The sequence below is a fragment of the Alternaria conjuncta genome (assembly GCF_024043145.1).
Source record: "Alternaria conjuncta strain BMP 0040 chromosome Unknown scaffold_2, whole genome shotgun sequence".
In the NCBI taxonomy this organism is placed as follows: domain Eukaryota; kingdom Fungi; phylum Ascomycota; class Dothideomycetes; order Pleosporales; family Pleosporaceae; genus Alternaria; species Alternaria conjuncta.
In genome coordinates this window covers 526,927-542,858 of record NW_026250091.1, presented here as the reverse complement: position 1 = coordinate 542,858, position 15,932 = coordinate 526,927, and the positions used below count along the sequence as shown (strand labels likewise).

Genomic DNA, 15,932 nt, shown 5'->3' with positions numbered 1-15,932 from the left:
CGGCGCACGGTCTTGAGGCCGCACCTTCGCACTCCTGCTGTGCTTGACCAGTGTCTATTGCCCACCGAAGGTGCAATACCAGGGCTGCGGGCCGCAGTATATAAGGATGACGAAAGACTGGGAGTTGGTGCAGGATGAGATCAAGGAGCTTTCTTTCGTCCAAAAGAAGCCTCTGGAAGAGGTCAAGGAGCTCATGGAACGCAAACACAAATTTCGGGCTTCGTGAGTATTTGCAAGGATGTTGTCGTTTGATAACTGACGAGGGATACAGGACACGAGCATATCGAATGAGGTTGAAAGAGTGGGGTATCATGAGGCACAAACCGCGAAGAGCCACGAAGTCGCGTCACAAAGCTAGGCTTCCCAGTGAGCAGAGTTCCGATGGCAATGCTGGGAACGACAACGAGTCAAGCGAGTTCGCAGAACCCATTTCGATCAATTCGACTTCCAGAGAGCATTGTACAAAGACGGGTGGTTGGCAGGTTGTAGCTAGTCTACCCACTCTTATCGCCGATGAAGCCGGGACGGTCGCAGAGCCAACTTTTCTGGGTCTATTGAACCAGCCACAAGAGTATGTAGGTCTCTGATCATCCCAGATTCGTGCGCTCAGTGTGTATTGACCATATCGTAGTCTCCGGCCATCCTTCGAAGAGACATCGTCGCAAGATTCTAGGCAAGCCTCCGACATAGTACTAGACATGGTCGGTGCAGTCCTAGACGGCGATTTGGAAAAGTTGGAGAAGCTTATTGTCGACAATGTCGATCGCATCAACCATCCAATTGGTCTGCCTTTCGATGAAGCAGACGCACGATTCGTTGGCCACCCTGCTCTGAGCGAGATGGTGATCTTGCAGCATCCAAATCAGACCGTATTTGATATTGCGTGCGGTATGCCTTGCGGACCAATCATCTGGGTCCTACTTGCCTACGGCGCAAAAGGTTCCAAACACCCACTTGGAACAGACTTGGCATTGCATAATGCCATCAAAAACGGGCGCACTTACACTGTTCAAGCACTGCTCCAACCAGGCCGTTCAGAGGTCAATGGACTTCCGGGCTCAAGCTGGACTCCTTTACGTCAAGCAGTTTTCTGGAATGTACCTGACATCGTGCGCATCCTTCTCAACCGAGGTGCCAACGTCGAAGATGCTGGTCCATCGCCTGAGAAGCCTGGCGTTCACACAGCATTGCAACTATGCCTTTTACATCGAATGAAAATCTACACAGACCCAGCGGCACGCAAGAACTGCCACACGCTTTTGAAAATGCTTCTTAGTGCTGGGGCAAATGTTCATCGCAAGCCTCCAGAACTTGTTGCCCAGTCAAACCTCAGCATGTTCATCATGGCATTGCAGAATCGCCCTTATTGGGCGGCCGAACTTTCTTCAGACGAGCTTGAATGCCTCCGACTGTTTGTTTGCAAGGGTGCTAGCTTTCCTCCGTTCTTTGGAGGTTATCCTTGCAAGTCTCTGTGTCGGGACAAGTTTGAGCACCAAGCGCTGTGGCATTCAACTCCAACTTTTGCGCGGTGGCTTATTGACACCTTTGTACCTACGCCTACTAACGATGGTACCTCGCTCCTATCCGAGGTTCTCGGCTGCTGTCCGGACGCAAAACGACATCCCACCGATACGCTACGCGATATTGAAGTGCTTCTCGGGAAGGGCGTCGATCCAAACAGCGCAGCTCATGACGCCCTCAGTCCTTTACGGAAGTGCATTGCGGATTGCCCAGCTGTTGATATCGTTCCGCGTCTCCGAATGCTTGTCAATGGCGGCGCCGACCCAGAATGCGAAGATGCGGACGGTGTTCAGCCATACGTTCGAGCGGCGGAATCTTTCGAAGAGCCGCTTCGTACCGAGGTCATGTCAGTGTTGGTCGCTAAGATCTCAGGTAGACATGTAAGGCGCGTCAATGATGCCTCCCACACATGGGCTGCACGCCTTTTCCCCATCTCAGAGACGCAGACTTATGATCAAGTCATGGCGTGCACGCGTCAAACGGGCGAGTTCATGCTCAACATGCGTAACATGGTCCCAGAACATGTTCAGAGCATCTTTCAGAGAGCCTATTTTACTGTTATCAGCGAGTACTTCTTGAATACGATGACCCGAGTCGCAAAGACGAAGATGCTAAGCTCGAAAGAGAAGGATGAAATCGTCTGGATAGTTTCTATGCGAGATGGCGTCGATCTACCCAAGTACAGCTTTGACCAGAAACTCGTCATTGCGCTGCTGGACCCACAACCACTGCCAAGTATGATGCTTGCACGAGATGATGATGTTCCTCCAGAGGATCCGATGCAATGCGATACGGTCGATGTTGCTGCGGCTTCTCCAGCATCTAGTGCCACAATCACGGGGACTGCGACCGTGACCGCGGCGACGGACCTTCAGCCACATGCTCCATTCCAGTTCAACTCCAACCGCGGGGCAACTTCGAATAATACACCGTCACCACCCAGGTCTCCGCAATGGCTCGATGACTTCTTCGTAGCCTCTACAACCCAGATTCGATGGCGCGATCCCTGCGCACCACCCAAGCCAAGCGACGCCCAGAAAGCTGTGGCAGCAGTGCTGATACACAAATGCGCGATTTGCAACGACGACAGGCTGCTCACGAAGAGGGAACTGGAAAGACACAATACTGAACATGAGCACACTGGAGATTGTGATATCGTCGGCTGTAAGAGGCGCTTCTGTGCTGAGAAACGAACTAAGGAACATTTTGGAGGATGTCAAGATCATCTATTCAGTCATTGAGGGCCAGGTCTGCGAGACCATCCCATTCAGCCTCATTAAATTCGCCAAAATCGGTACAAGAATTCTTATTTCCGTGTATACTCGGCTCATATGCCTCTGGCTGCTCCTCTTGCTCCAGCACACGTTCATGCGCTAGTCGTCTTACCTCCATATCAGTCGCTCGATGCCGCCAATGCTCGAAGTATCCTCGCATCTCTAGAGGTTCTAGCTGCCCGAGCACATGACGGGACCGATAACCAGTGTCGATCATGTTCAGCCGACAGAAGTAACGCATATGATTTGGACCGGTGTGTCTTAGTGTTACTGTTATTCCGGCATCTTGGAGTGCCTGGACATGCGGAGCTGTGCGATCCAATCGCGCACGGTTGGGTAACTTTGCGCGGTCATCTCCCATGCCCTCTTGCCCCATTTGATGATGGGTGTAGATGGTGAGGCTGCGCAATCTCGGCAATATTCCAGTGGCTTTCTGTTCGACGAGATGAGTCAGGAGACGGTCAAAATCCCAGCATGTGCCTCCGAGCGTAAGATGGGTTAATGTCTTCGGCAATACGCCAAGTTTGTAGTCAGGCTCGGATCCCCATGCCTGCCATTTAGGCCTCATCAGTTCATCAACGCATGTGGTCACATGTGTGAGGTGAGCGTACTCGCTCAAATCGAAAGTCCGATGCCCGTTGTCAGAGTTCCATAGCCCACCGAAAGGGATCTCTAGCTTGTTCAACCGCGCTTTGAGTCGCTTTCTGATAACCTCTTTTAGATAGGGCCGACAGCGGTAGGCGTCTGAAGAAGCTAGATCCGCGGTGGAGGCCGAGGTTTTGAAGAACACTGGATCGAGGAAGCGGATATCACCATGCGATAACCCTCCTAGCAATAAGCACTGTATGTTGGGGATCTGTAGCAAGAGAAGAGCCATGTCTGCCTGGACGTTCTTTCGACGCGAGTCATATTTCAACATCCGCTGGAGGCGCCTTGTAATGCCGGACGACCTCATGATAGGCATGTAGATACCATGTTCCTTCACTCGACGTTTGCGCTCGGAAGTGCGCTCATCGTAGGTTTCGGCGTCCCGGAAAAGGTCAACGCTCCTGACTAATTGCGCGAGCTTGGGTCGGGCGGCATACAAAGAGACCAGTTTGTGTACTTTCGCTATGTCGATGCAGACATCTTTATGGAGAACGTCTACTACGATATCATCTATAAGGTGTCAGTGAGACTGCAAGCTGGACATCATTCTAGCATCCACTTACAAAAGCGCTTGCACACCATTGCCAGCGAGACGAGTTCCGCGCGTCGGTCCCGAGGTAGACGAGGTAGATGATCCGTGATATTGAGCAACAACTCATTAGGTAGTGCGAGGAGATATGCCGGCATTGCGAAGTAAGAGGTGCACTATCGCGCGAGGTTGGTTACCTGTATAGCGAGGTATGGGTTGCTGGAAAGTTTGCTCCAGAGGTGCATGATGTGAGTCATGGGGTGTGACTGTACGGTCGTTTAAGAATGAAAGTCGACGCTTGCCGCTCATATGAGTCGTTGTGAGTGGTGAGGAGCTGACGTGACTGTGACTTCCTGAACTGTGAATGGGAAGGCTTGGCTCGCTTGAGTCAACCACGACTGCCACACAATGATCATTCATCAACAAAGGAGCAATCAACAAAGGAGCACAAAGGGTATGTAAGACGTCTACCAGTATCTTTTCATGCATCTAGAATAAACGGAGACAAGTCACGTACATCTCAACAGCTTCCGTGCTGCCAACTACGCTTCTTCAAAACGTCTACGCACCCGGACCATGACACTGAACGTCAATTCATAGGGATCCTCGCATGATGAGACTCTTCCCACAATCATCACTGCTACTTAACGATCACTGTGCAATCGTCACAGCAAGCTTATCGCGCTCAGTGCAGCGAACAAGCGGATCGACGCGATGTCGATCAGTCAACCACACTCCACCTGGGCATGGTCATACTTCACTTGAAGACGCGGGAACATCGCTGGGCTGACACCAAGGTAGACAGGAATGACAATGTCATAACAAATCCAATCATATCTCTACAAACACACCGCCGACCACTACAACCAAACTGATCCCTTACAACCCACTAAGCCCAAGCGCCAACGCACCAAGCACACTGTTCAGCAACGCAATAACACCCACAAGCACAACGTTAAGCACCAACTGAACCGCTAGAATCAAAAGACTCAACGCGCTCGTCAACGGGTTGATAAACACCAAAAGCCCAGCGAGACCCAAGATCGCCACCGCGGCGGTAATCGTAGCAAAGATCTCAACAATGATGAGCGCAAGAAGGGCACCAGCGGCGATCAACTGACGCTTCTCCTTGGGCTGGGAGACGTCGACGAGATCGGTAGAGGTAGACCGCTTCTGGTTGTCTTCGGCTGGCACCATGGGCTGCGTAGCGTTTGCAGGAGCGAGATCGCGGATTTGCGTTGTCGAATCTGTGATGGCGGCGGTGATCTTGTTGAGTTGCTCGCCTACTTTGGGAATTGCGGCCGTCTTCTCGAGGAGAGATGAGGATGCGGAGAGGGGCGCAAGGGTGGCATCTAGGATGCATTTGTTAGTATAATGTAGATGATGGGGGGTTTATTTTGGCTGGCGGGTCAAAAGGGGGAGGGGCCGTACTGATGGCTCCGGTGTAGACTTGCACCGTGGCGAAGAGGTCGGTGAGGAGGGATTCTACGCTGCTGCTTTCCTGGCGCTTTTGCTGGACGACGGGGCTCGCGAGCGATAGGCCGCTTAGGGCGAAGACGGCGAGGTGGGAGAAACGCATTTTGGTGTTGGTGGTTACGACGACTATGAAGATAGTGAGAGAGGTAAAGTATACACAGGAACGAAACTGAGCGAGTGAATCGTAGTAGAGACTGGTCAATTTCAACGAGAACACGATACCTCTTATACGCCTTGTGGCATTACCTGTAGTACCCTCCCCGAGTACAAACTGGTTTACAGCATGACAAGAAATCTCAACAGCTAGTTTCGCATGAGGAAATGCTCGTCATCGTCATTTCCTACATTGGCACAGGTTCCGGGTATGCGGTTCGGAGTGTTGTCTCGATGCGGCCAGGAGTGATCGTCATAGGCGGACCTGGATCTATTGATAATATACATCCTTGCTGTATATCGCTTCTACCCGCTCTTTGTTCCTGCACCAGAGAACCTCGATCTTTTCAGGAACGCCATGGGCTTTTTGTGTTGGTAAGTATGCGAGGATACTGGTGTTGCGGCTGGAGGGGGCTTCTGGAGGATGTGACGCGATTACCTTTCGTACAAAGCGTCCTTGCCTGCCGTGGGCGCAGGTACGTGCCTCCGATTTTGCGTTTCACATCGTTTATCAACCGCCCCATTCACAAAGAAAACCGTTGCGTACCATCACGCTTGTAGCCGGTATGCCGCACGCCATCATGTGCTATAGCGCCGTATACACCGTTTATACCTACTCCGCGGACCTTGTACCATGCCCGCCACGTTCGCTAGGCCGTGAAGGAAAAGGAGAAACAGCGTCATGGCAGAACCAGAACGTCAATGTCAAGGCTGGCAAACCTACAAGCCTCAAACACCGGTGGTAGAAGCCCCTGTAGTCAATTGCTCATTGGCTGCGCGCAACTCCATTAGTGCTTCCTGATATCCGGCATCCCTGTCTCCGCTCTTGCTCTACGCGAGGTGATGGATGGGTCTGTGCGGTTCATGCGATGATGGCGTGGCTGGTGTTATTCGGACTGAGTAGCGCGCGGCGTGGGAGACTCAATCTCAAGATACTGTATAGTATGGTGAATGATGCAAGATCTTCATTGATACGCCTACGGATGCGCCTACGAATGCTATGTTTGCAAAACGCCCTGAGGATAATTACCCTCACCCACCTTTGATATCCCGTCCCGTTCGTCATGTACAACCCTTCCATGCTATCCTCCTTTTGTTCATCAGTCATGTCCATCTAATCTAACGAGAGCCTTTTCGTCTCCCAAGCCCACGATCGCCACCTATACACTCAAACGAAAGATGCAATGATTTGCCATTCAGGGGAACACGAATCCTCCTGCGTATTGTAAGATTTTCGTCTGCTCAGTCTTCGCCGACGAGCCTGATCTCGGCAACTTCATCATCTTGCTGTGCGACGGGTGTGCCGACACCACCCCAGCCATTCTTGACACCGCCATCGTCATCAAAGTCTTGCATCCTTTCGCTCATCTCTCCATCACCTATGGAACCCATCGCTCCGGTATCAGACGCGGCACCGTCATCATCCGAGTCGTTACGGCGATCCATGTTCGCACTGCCAAGGCCGCTGAAGCTCCAAGCTGGTTGATCAGCGTCCATTTCCCAAGGAGTGGACGTGTAAGCACCGTCATCAGCGTAGCCCTCATCGTCGCCATAGGATGGTAGCTCATCATCGTCACTCTGGCTCCTGGCTGCGACTCCGTTCTTTGGACGGTTCGCGGCTGCTGAGTGCTGATAACCACCCCCGCGCAGGGCTACGGCTCCCGCTGCGACTGCGCCAGCGCTCGACGACCCATTGCGGGACGAATCGTCGAGGCGCAAGCCGTTTCCCGCCGGTGACCGAGAGCGAAGTTGTTGGTCGTCTGCATCTTCATCAGAGTCGGGATTGCTGTTGTCGCCGGTTACAATTTGCTGAAGAGAGGGAGGGCCTAAAGGGACGGGGGAACGCCGGCGGTAGAACAAAAGGTAGGCGTTTCTCGATACGGCCTTGCGGCCGGATTCACACCGAGACACTATGGAGTCTAGTGAAGTTAGCATCAATGTGACTGTGTGTAAAGGATATGCGGTCGGTAAAGCTTACCATTGTAGTCGTACCACTGCTTGTCGAAGAAGTTTTGAGCAGTGGCCGTGTAATGACCGCCTCCAAGCCCACCGTAGTGATTGTCGACTGCGAAGAGATCATAGGTGAGATCCTTGCCTTCAGGGAAACCGACTTTGCCGGACAGATCTAGTCCCTCTACAGGGAAGTCAACCAGATCTTCGATCTTGTCTCTCAGGTTTCTCGCCCCGCTAAAGCGCTTCAGATGGATAATCAAGATGTCAGGAACTGTCCAGATTTCGAGTGTCTTTGTCGCCCTGCGCCTCTCCTTGCAACGGCTGCAATACCATGCGTTATCTTCGGAAAGAATCTCGCTCTTAGAAGATTCGACAAAACATTCATCAAGGTTGATGCCGTTTTTGCGACGAGCTGCGCGCCTCTCTTTCTTTTCGCGAAGCTCTGTGTCATCAAGGACCTCTATGTTCTTCATGACGTCCGCGCCTCTGTCATCGTCCGCCGTAGAGGCGCCAAATAGAGCATCATAGGCCTCGGCATTCCAATCAAGGACAAGGGCCTCGCCCATTCGGAGCAATCTCTCATCCGATTCGTCGTCAGGTTCGTCAGGGTAGTTCGGCTGGTCTGGTACTTTGCCTGCTTTCTTACTTTTGAAGTTCTTGTTGTTTTTGTGCTTTCGCTCCATTTTGCGCTCATGCTTCCGCGCTTTCTTGCTCTTCTTCTTGTTCTGACGGCCCGAACGGGCAAACTCTTGTGCTGCCGGCTCGACTGATTGCATTTCCTCGTCGCTGCTGACGTTGGCGGCATCAATCGCTGCGTCGGCGTCGACAATCGTGGACTGTGACACGTCCTCGTCTTCGTCGCTAGACGTAGTTTCGCTTCCAGCAGCGGACGATTGTACAGACTCTTCTCGAGCTGGTGGTATCCTGACTCGTTTGGTGATAGGCTCAAGTGGCTTCGAATAATCGACGGTACTCCAACCTGTAGTAACAATCTCTGAGCTCTTTCGTGTGTGCTTCATCTCGAAAAGTGCCCTGTTCTAAGTCAGTATTTTGCTGCGCGAATCCAAGGTCGGTCCCGGAGCTGCGACCTTGCGTCACAAGCTTCGCCTGGAACTAGCTTGTACGTACCTGAACTCCGGATGAATGTAGCTACCCGGCCGAAGTACTTCCGGAACCTGGTTAGCCTCATCGACTTGAGCGAAACGCGTATCCTTTGCATCCGTCATCGTCACCTCCACAATGTCCTCGCCCTCAACAGAACCGTCATTGACTTGTGGATCGTTTGGCGACGCATCTTCTTCTGTTGTCAGTACAACATCAGACCCAGGGCGGGATTGTTCTGGCCCGCTGAGCTCACTAAGAATCTTGCGACTAGTCATCCCAGCGACTCTAGACAGAACCTTCCTCAGGATTGTGTCGTAATCCTTGGCTTCCTCCCGAGTGAGAACAATGAAGCTGGGCCAGAGCGCCATAGACTGCCCTGTGGCTCTATACGAGGACGTGCTTGGGATGCGGTGGAACAATGGAAAGATGACGCGATCGTGGAGTGGTGAAACGGTCTCCGGAATCTCTTCGTCGGAAGATTGCGAAAGCGTCATCCGGTACTTGGCGCCCTTCTTCTTAGGTGCAGGCCAATTACTTGGAGCCATTTCTAACTCATAGAAATATATTTCGTCCCGTGCCCCAATATTCGACTCCGCTATTGACGATGCATCGTCCAAGTGTCGATAGTATTTGTGACTGTACACCTCGGACGCCATGATACGGTTGGCTGGAACGCCGCCGCAGCGCTTGCCGACGAACTCCTTCAAGGCTTTGATAGTGGCATTTTTGTCAAAGTCAAGCTCGATTCGGCAAGGCTTCCCGTACAAGGGCACGTATGTGACAGTATGGGACCAAGACTGCTCTACCGGCAGCTGCAGTGTAAGCTGGCTATATGGGTCGAACGTGATGCTGACCTTCTCGCAATCCGGACAAACCATGGTGTTCTTGTAAAAACCACTAAACAAGTCCATGGCTACAGAATCGTTCCGAGCTCGGTGGTTCTCCCGATAGACCTCGCCGAGTTGCTTGACTGCCTCAGGGTCCCGGAAGGTATTGTCATCGGAATCAGGGTTCTCTCGGTACGGCTTTTTGTGTATACGGTTCAGATCTTCGTGGAGCGCATCGACTAGCCAGCTGACGAATTCTTGAGAGTCCTGTTGGCCATAACCAGAAAACATGGGATTCGCCCTACCAAGCTTGAGTTTGAAGTCTTTGGGCGAGACAGATGAGCTGTTGTCGAAGCCATAGATGGAGCTCAAAAGACCAGCGTACGACTTGGCAATTACACCTTTGAAGCCTATGGGGTTGTCGATGTTGACCTCGTCTTTCCATTTGTTATTCAGAAAGTACATGCTCAACTCTTCGACACTCCGTAGACATTGGAGAGCGGAATTCATGTAACAGGTATTGCCAAGGTTCGTAAGTCCCACGTGGCCACGGACTTTGCCATTCTGCTTTCTTCCGCGCGTCATGGGGCCTCCCGTTGGAGTGCTCCTACCACTGTTGGGGTTGCTCTGCAGGCCCTTGCCAGTCAGGGCACCAGCCTTGTTCTTGGGGGCTGTTTTGGTGGTGTCGGCAATGTATTCACCCTTGTCGTCATGCTCCTCAAGTACAATGATCTGGTCCTGGGTCAGACCAGCGTCAGCCAACGTCAGAGACGCGTTGAACGTCTCATTGGCCGTCTCGTCTTTGCCTGTGACCAGCTCACGCTCTGATCCAAAGGCAAGAGCACTGAAACCGTCGGCCGCCATAACGAGTGTAGGCCGTTGCGTGAGTGCGGGTGTAACAGTAGATCCGTTCTGGGGAGACGCGTCGGGTGTTAATATGCCGGATGGCTGTGTTGCCTGTGGCTGGTCTGTAGGAGCGGGCGTGAGAATGCGCCAAATGCGAACTTTGTTGTTGGGGTCAACGCCTGCGGCTTTCTTGGCAGCGTCGACAAAGGCTACAAAGCTCTCGTAGCGGCTCGCGACGAACCTTGCGGCTGGTTTCGTGCTGTCAGCGGCGTTGGGAGTTTTTCGCACTTTCTGGATGGTAAAGATGGGAGGGTGCAGCTCGTAAGAAATATCCTCGCTGACTTGGCCCGGTACCGTGTTGTGGGCGTAGCGGCGTATGACGGGACTCGACTTCTCAAGCCCGTACCAGCTAAGGACCAGATCCCACGCTTTGCGGGGCACAATCTCGAAGTCTTGGCCCATAGTTGTCTCTTTGCTGAGCGCGACGAAGTCATCGCCATGCTGGTCGACCAAGTTCTCGTGCGCTAGTTCTGGGTCGACGAGGTGCGAGTTGTCGACAGGGCCCACGGGACCCAAGGTCGCGTTCCTGCTGAAGTCGTTGGGCCTGCCTCTGTTCTCCGACGTCCTTGCCCACACGCGCTCTAGCCACTGTTCGGAAATAATGTAGCCCTCCTGCCCTTCCACAAGGGCCTCGCTCGACATCATGCCCATGACGCGAGTCACCTGCACGTCGATGTCTGGGAGCCCCTGCTGCTCAGTGGCGTCATCGTCGCCGTCGCCGTCGGGGCTGCTGCCGGCGGGCGCGTCAGCCATCTCTACGGAAGTTGCGCGTGCACTGCGCTGTGGTGTGCTGGTAGGCAGGGGCTTGCTGGCGCGGGCGGCCGAGGGCGCGTCGCTGGTGCGCGTGCCGTGTGCGTCGGGCTTGTCGTCCATGTCGGAGTGGAGGCGCTTAGCGGGTGAGGATGCGCGTGGAGGGGGCCGTTGAGGATGTGCTTCGGTGGTGCGTGTGCGGTCCAGGTCGGTGACGGAGCCCTCGCGGCTGTCGAGGGTGAGGTTGGCGTAGGCTTCGCTGGGGGAGCTGGCCCCGGTGTAGCTGTCTCGCGCCGAGAGCGTGCCTGGTTCGGGCGTGTCGACCAGGACTTCGTCGTGCAGGTGCGGTGGCAGATAGCGTGGCGGCGATGCTGAGGGTTGCGGGGAGGAGCGAGGGGACCCTACACCGACGCTGCCCACATTCGGTGAATGCGTGCCGTCGCCGTTGGACGAGTCTCGTGCGGGGACCACGATCTTCCGCTTCTTGTTATTAGTGGAGGCCGTTTTGAAGCTGATTGCCTACCGTGAAGCCCGCGAAGAGCTTCAGGGCAGACGGTGCAGGGCGGACGAGCGAGGGTGAAAGGGCAAGCAAAAGGCGGACAAGGACTATGCAGCGGGCCGCAGTACCTGGGCAATGGCGCCTCTTCTTCACAAACACAGTAGCACGGCGGTGAACAAACGAGGGGTAACAGCGCAATGTCCGCAAAAATCAGAGCAGCGCCGTGACATGGGCCGTCGTCACTATCGCTGTCCGACCGCTCAGCCTTGCGGACACTACCTTGGTAAGCGAGCTTGGCGACGCGGTGAATGCTCACCCCCTGTCGCGTGTGCGAAGCTGCCAGAACACCATCTGTTTGTGTTTGGTGCATGTCACAATCGCCTAGACAACACCATGGGAAACCACAGCACATGCATGTGTACAATTCATGATGCCATGTCAACAGTCTGTATTCTGTCCGGCGTTTGGTGTTACGTATGATACAAGCGCAGCATCGCGTTTCATTTTGACCCGCCACTGTTCAGCCATGCGAAAGCAGAGGCACCGCCTACTGGATTCGCAGATCGAGGCTTCGACAGGCCAGGCATATTTTCCCTTGCTTTGTCCCCAGACACACTCCTCTTCACCGGAGGAGCCGCCGCAGGGTTGCTTGCTTCGCTCTCGCCTCTGCGCTTTCCATCATCAAAGAAGCGTGACTGCACGGTCACAGGCGATGAGTTTGACGTCGACAGAGTGCGCGTGGATTTAGAAGGTTTCAATACTTTGATGCCTGTATCACGTCGCTGGTAGCTGGGATCTGAGCTGGCGGTTTTACCCACGTTGGCCCAATCCAGAGAGCCCGTGTTTGTCTTCTCCGCTTGGTCACGGCGCCAGTTGCTCCAGATGGCTTGCGGTGCTCCTGATTGTGGAGCTCCACTTACAGAGCCCGGCTCCTGAGCATCCTTGTCAGAGCGACTTGACGCTGAGAGGCCTAATTGTGGACGCTGTTCGAGACTCCTCCGGCCACTTGACCCGCCATCCTCAGAGTTGGTCACTGGGCCTGTGCCATTCGATTTCTCCATAGACGAATGCGTCTCACGGGTCGGTGAAGTGCTAGACATCTGAGTTGTGTGATGCGCATGCGCTGAAGCCAGAGTCGAAGTAGCGCGGTTCGGATCCGTCGTAGAGGCACCGCTAGCGTGCAAGCACTTGAACGCGCGATCATCTTCAGGACGGACGAGTGGTACCTGAAGCTTGTTACGGTCATCATCATACAGAGTCAGTTGGTTGCATGAAAGAAGGAGGTCGGCATTATGTGCTCGAAGCATGTCGCTACCAAGGAAAATCTGAATGGCTTTTGGATTCACCTCAGCGTCGTGCTCCTCGATGACGGTGAAATCTACGCCTATCGAAGGAAGCTGCGGCGCCGGGCTGTCGGATCGTGAAGATGCTGAAACAGGCACGGCCTCTGGAAGGTAGACAGACAGCTTGATCTTGCGAACCCGGTCCTCGTCCAGTATGACCCGATCCTGAAAGCCCAGGTGTTCAATTGTGTACCAGTCCAGATAGGATGTGAATGAACCTGAACAGACTGCTGCATACAGCAAGGTGTCGTGTTTGAAGTTGGTGTTGAGCCAGCAACGTATTATGGCAGGAACGGAGCCGAGAATGAACAAGCCAGGAGCCAGCCCTGGGACGTCTTGAGGCGTTGTCGGACCAAAGCTAGTGAGGCTGTTGGCGCGACCCGAAGCCATAGAATGCACCGACTGGCCGGCAGAACTTTGCCTTCCGTCTGACTTGTGGGAGTAGCTGCGCTCGCTCATGACATGCCCGCCCATGCTGCTACCAGTGCGGGGTATCAAATCCAGCGACGATCTCGATGCATGCGCCCAGTGACCGTGATTGGCAGTTTCATCGAAGCGGACGCTGTTCGCGCGAGATGTGGCCCCTACACGGCGGGGTTCCTCGTCGGCGTCAAGTTGGAGATTGCCGATGAGATTGCTGGACTGGTCGTCGAAGTTCGTGAAGTGTTCGGCGGTTGGCTGCTGCAGGGGAACTAACAGTTTTCAGCTAAAGATGCACAAATTCAGGTGAAGCGTCTTACCCTGTTGGGGTGTTCCCCCCAGCACCGAAGGAAAGGGCGATGAAGTCCCCCAGACGTTCTTCAGACGCGAGTCGTCTTCCTGCTTGCGCTCCAGGCGGGCGACGCGATCGGCGAGTTCGGCTTGGTGCTCCTGCACACGTAGCATTTCGCTTTGAAAACGCCAGAAATCGTCGCGCGGCTGGAAGGCTACGCTCTGAGGATCCATGCCCGTGACTCTCTCATCCCTTGGTGACGTGCTCAACAAAGAGACACCAGCCTTCCCGTGGGGACTCCCCTACCTTCACCACCGAGCGACCGCTGCCCAGTAGCCCAGTTCTTTTGTGGCAGTCTCTCTTGTTTAGTAGAGTAGGCGTTTGCGGTGTGCGCGGGTCTGGGTCGTCGGTTGTGAGGAATGCGTTTGAAGCCGACTATCGAGGTGTTCGGTGGGCAATTTGGAGGTGAAGGCAAGATCTGTGAAGAGATATCGGCCGTGCTGCTATCTCAGACAGCAGACGTTGGGTGTTGGGCGGTGTGATTAGTTGGACTACTGGAGCAGAAGGTACGATGGTCGCAACAGCGGTCTTTGCCGAAGATCAGGCGGTCCCGAGACGGCGCTAGAGGGAGCGAGATAATGTACAGTGTCCCAGAAAAGTTTGAACGGGAAAGGAAATAGGAACAGGAAAATCTGACTGCTGGTGTATTCTTGCGTCCTGTTGACGCGATGCTGAGCTGAGGTTCGTCGAGTGACGCTGCTAACCACAAGCCGCCGGAGTTATGCACCCTCGCCCGATTGGACACGACTTCCCCAGAGCCCCGCTTGATCGCGCAGCTGAAATCAAGCTTGCCCACATCCACCATGTCTACCACTTTTGCGCTAGATCGAAGAAGACTGAGCACTCTCCCACTGTTTCCACGCTTCCCGATCGTTCCACGGCGGCAGTACCATGGGCAGCTTCTCAGGCGACTGCAAAAGTGGAGGCACAAAGTCAGTATCTACCTCATGCATTTCATACAGTCAGAACTTACCTGATCCGGCCACTGCTCTGCGATGACCTTGATCAACTCCTGGTAGAAGATCTCGTATCCTGCTGGGTTCAAGTGAAGCCCTGAAACGTGCAGTTAGCATGGCGAGGAAACAGGAAGGTTTTGCGAAACCCTTACCATCGTACATAAGCTCCACGAGGGCGTCATTCTGCGAGACGTCTAAAGAGCCCGGGAGATCATCGCCCAGCTTCCAAATATCTGCTTTGAAGTCCGTCCTCGCCATGAAGGCTTTCCAGAGATTTACGACAGGCAGGCCAAGCTCGGCGCCAAGTTGAACGACTGCATCGGCATATGTTTTGGTCGCACCCGCCAGTCGCGTCACGCTAGCATATCCGTTCGACTGGTCTCTTGGCCACCACAGATGCTCGTTGATTGGGGGAGGAGCTACTAGGATGATACGAGGGTCGTGGGCTTTGATCTGCGGATGGGACATGATGTCCTTTAGGTTCTTGATGAACTCATCAAGAGGAATATGCTGCTTGTTTGGCGCATCTGGTAACGATGAGTCGTTGGCGCCGAAGAAGATGGTCTGTATGGTCAGCCAGGGCTGCATCTAGCATGGACAAGTCTTACCATGAACCGAATCTTAGCCTGATCCGGCGGGGGCACGATGGCGGGCAGTATCTGGAGAGCTTGGCGGGTGTTGTACCCACTGTCATGGTGTTAGCTGTCGGTGCGGTCGTAAAGGTAGGACGTCATAACCTGAAGCCGCGGTTGACTACATCCAGTCGCCTGATGTATGCTGTTGGAATCATTAGTGCCATTCACAGTCGCCCGAGCCAATGGCCGCCACGGAAGCTTCACGAAGAGATGTTTTGCATGGGATAGTGATCGGGAGACATGATGATATTTGGACTGACCAGCTTGAAGCGCTGCTGAGAAGGCAAAGCCTCGCTCCTGGGAGAAGGAGTCTTGGGTTATGCTGTCTCCGAAGAGGAAGAACTGTTCATAGAGAGCAGGCTACAGTCATCAGCGCATAGTCCCAATGGCACTCAATGTCCAGCAAGACTCACCATCTTGAATGCTTTTAGAGAGATGTAGGCACGATCGTCGTCAGACCTTCCGGAATGTCTGCTAGTACCTTGGATATCTCGCTCGGCGAAATCCCGGTGTTCCGAAACCGGCTTTCCCGAGTTGCGTCGTCTGTATCTTCAGATCAGCGGCTCAGCAGCAGATGGATGCGCGG

At 53.9% G+C, this 15,932-nt stretch overlaps 5 protein-coding genes across 5 annotated transcripts; 1 reads left to right on the top strand and 4 right to left on the bottom strand.

The window, feature by feature from the left end:
- Window positions 1-106: 106 nt before the first annotated feature.
- On the top strand, window positions 107-2,446 carry J4E85_001279 (uncharacterized protein; the record flags this gene model as incomplete). Its single annotated transcript, XM_051465565.1, has 4 exons — window positions 107-222; window positions 272-571; window positions 632-2,346; window positions 2,415-2,446. 4 exons carry the CDS (start codon window positions 107-109, stop codon window positions 2,444-2,446), a joined length of 2,163 nt encoding a protein of 720 aa, XP_051330122.1.
- Window positions 2,447-2,751: 305 nt separating this feature from the next.
- On the bottom strand, window positions 2,752-4,130 carry J4E85_001278 (uncharacterized protein; the record flags this gene model as incomplete). The annotated part of the gene is made up of 2 exons (XM_051465564.1): window positions 2,752-3,953; window positions 4,007-4,130. The coding sequence occupies 2 exons, from the start codon at window positions 4,128-4,130 to the stop codon at window positions 2,752-2,754; spliced, it is 1,326 nt and encodes a 441-aa protein (XP_051330121.1).
- Window positions 4,131-4,851: 721 nt separating this feature from the next.
- J4E85_001277 (uncharacterized protein) lies at window positions 4,852-5,551 on the bottom strand (the record flags this gene model as incomplete). The annotated part of the gene is made up of 2 exons (XM_051465563.1): window positions 4,852-5,324; window positions 5,404-5,551. 2 exons carry the CDS (start codon window positions 5,549-5,551, stop codon window positions 4,852-4,854), a joined length of 621 nt encoding a protein of 206 aa, XP_051330120.1.
- A 1,292-nt stretch (window positions 5,552-6,843) lies between these two features.
- J4E85_001276 (uncharacterized protein) lies at window positions 6,844-13,928 on the bottom strand (the record flags this gene model as incomplete). The annotated part of the gene is made up of 5 exons (XM_051465562.1): window positions 6,844-7,520; window positions 7,580-8,586; window positions 8,683-11,621; window positions 12,192-13,675; window positions 13,724-13,928. 5 exons carry the CDS (start codon window positions 13,926-13,928, stop codon window positions 6,844-6,846), a joined length of 6,312 nt encoding a protein of 2,103 aa, XP_051330119.1.
- Window positions 13,929-14,576: 648 nt separating this feature from the next.
- J4E85_001275 (uncharacterized protein) lies at window positions 14,577-15,405 on the bottom strand (the record flags this gene model as incomplete). The annotated part of the gene is made up of 5 exons (XM_051465561.1): window positions 14,577-14,666; window positions 14,729-14,808; window positions 14,864-15,275; window positions 15,320-15,370; window positions 15,400-15,405. The coding sequence occupies 5 exons, from the start codon at window positions 15,403-15,405 to the stop codon at window positions 14,577-14,579; spliced, it is 639 nt and encodes a 212-aa protein (XP_051330118.1).
- Between the last annotated feature and the right edge of the window lie 527 nt (window positions 15,406-15,932).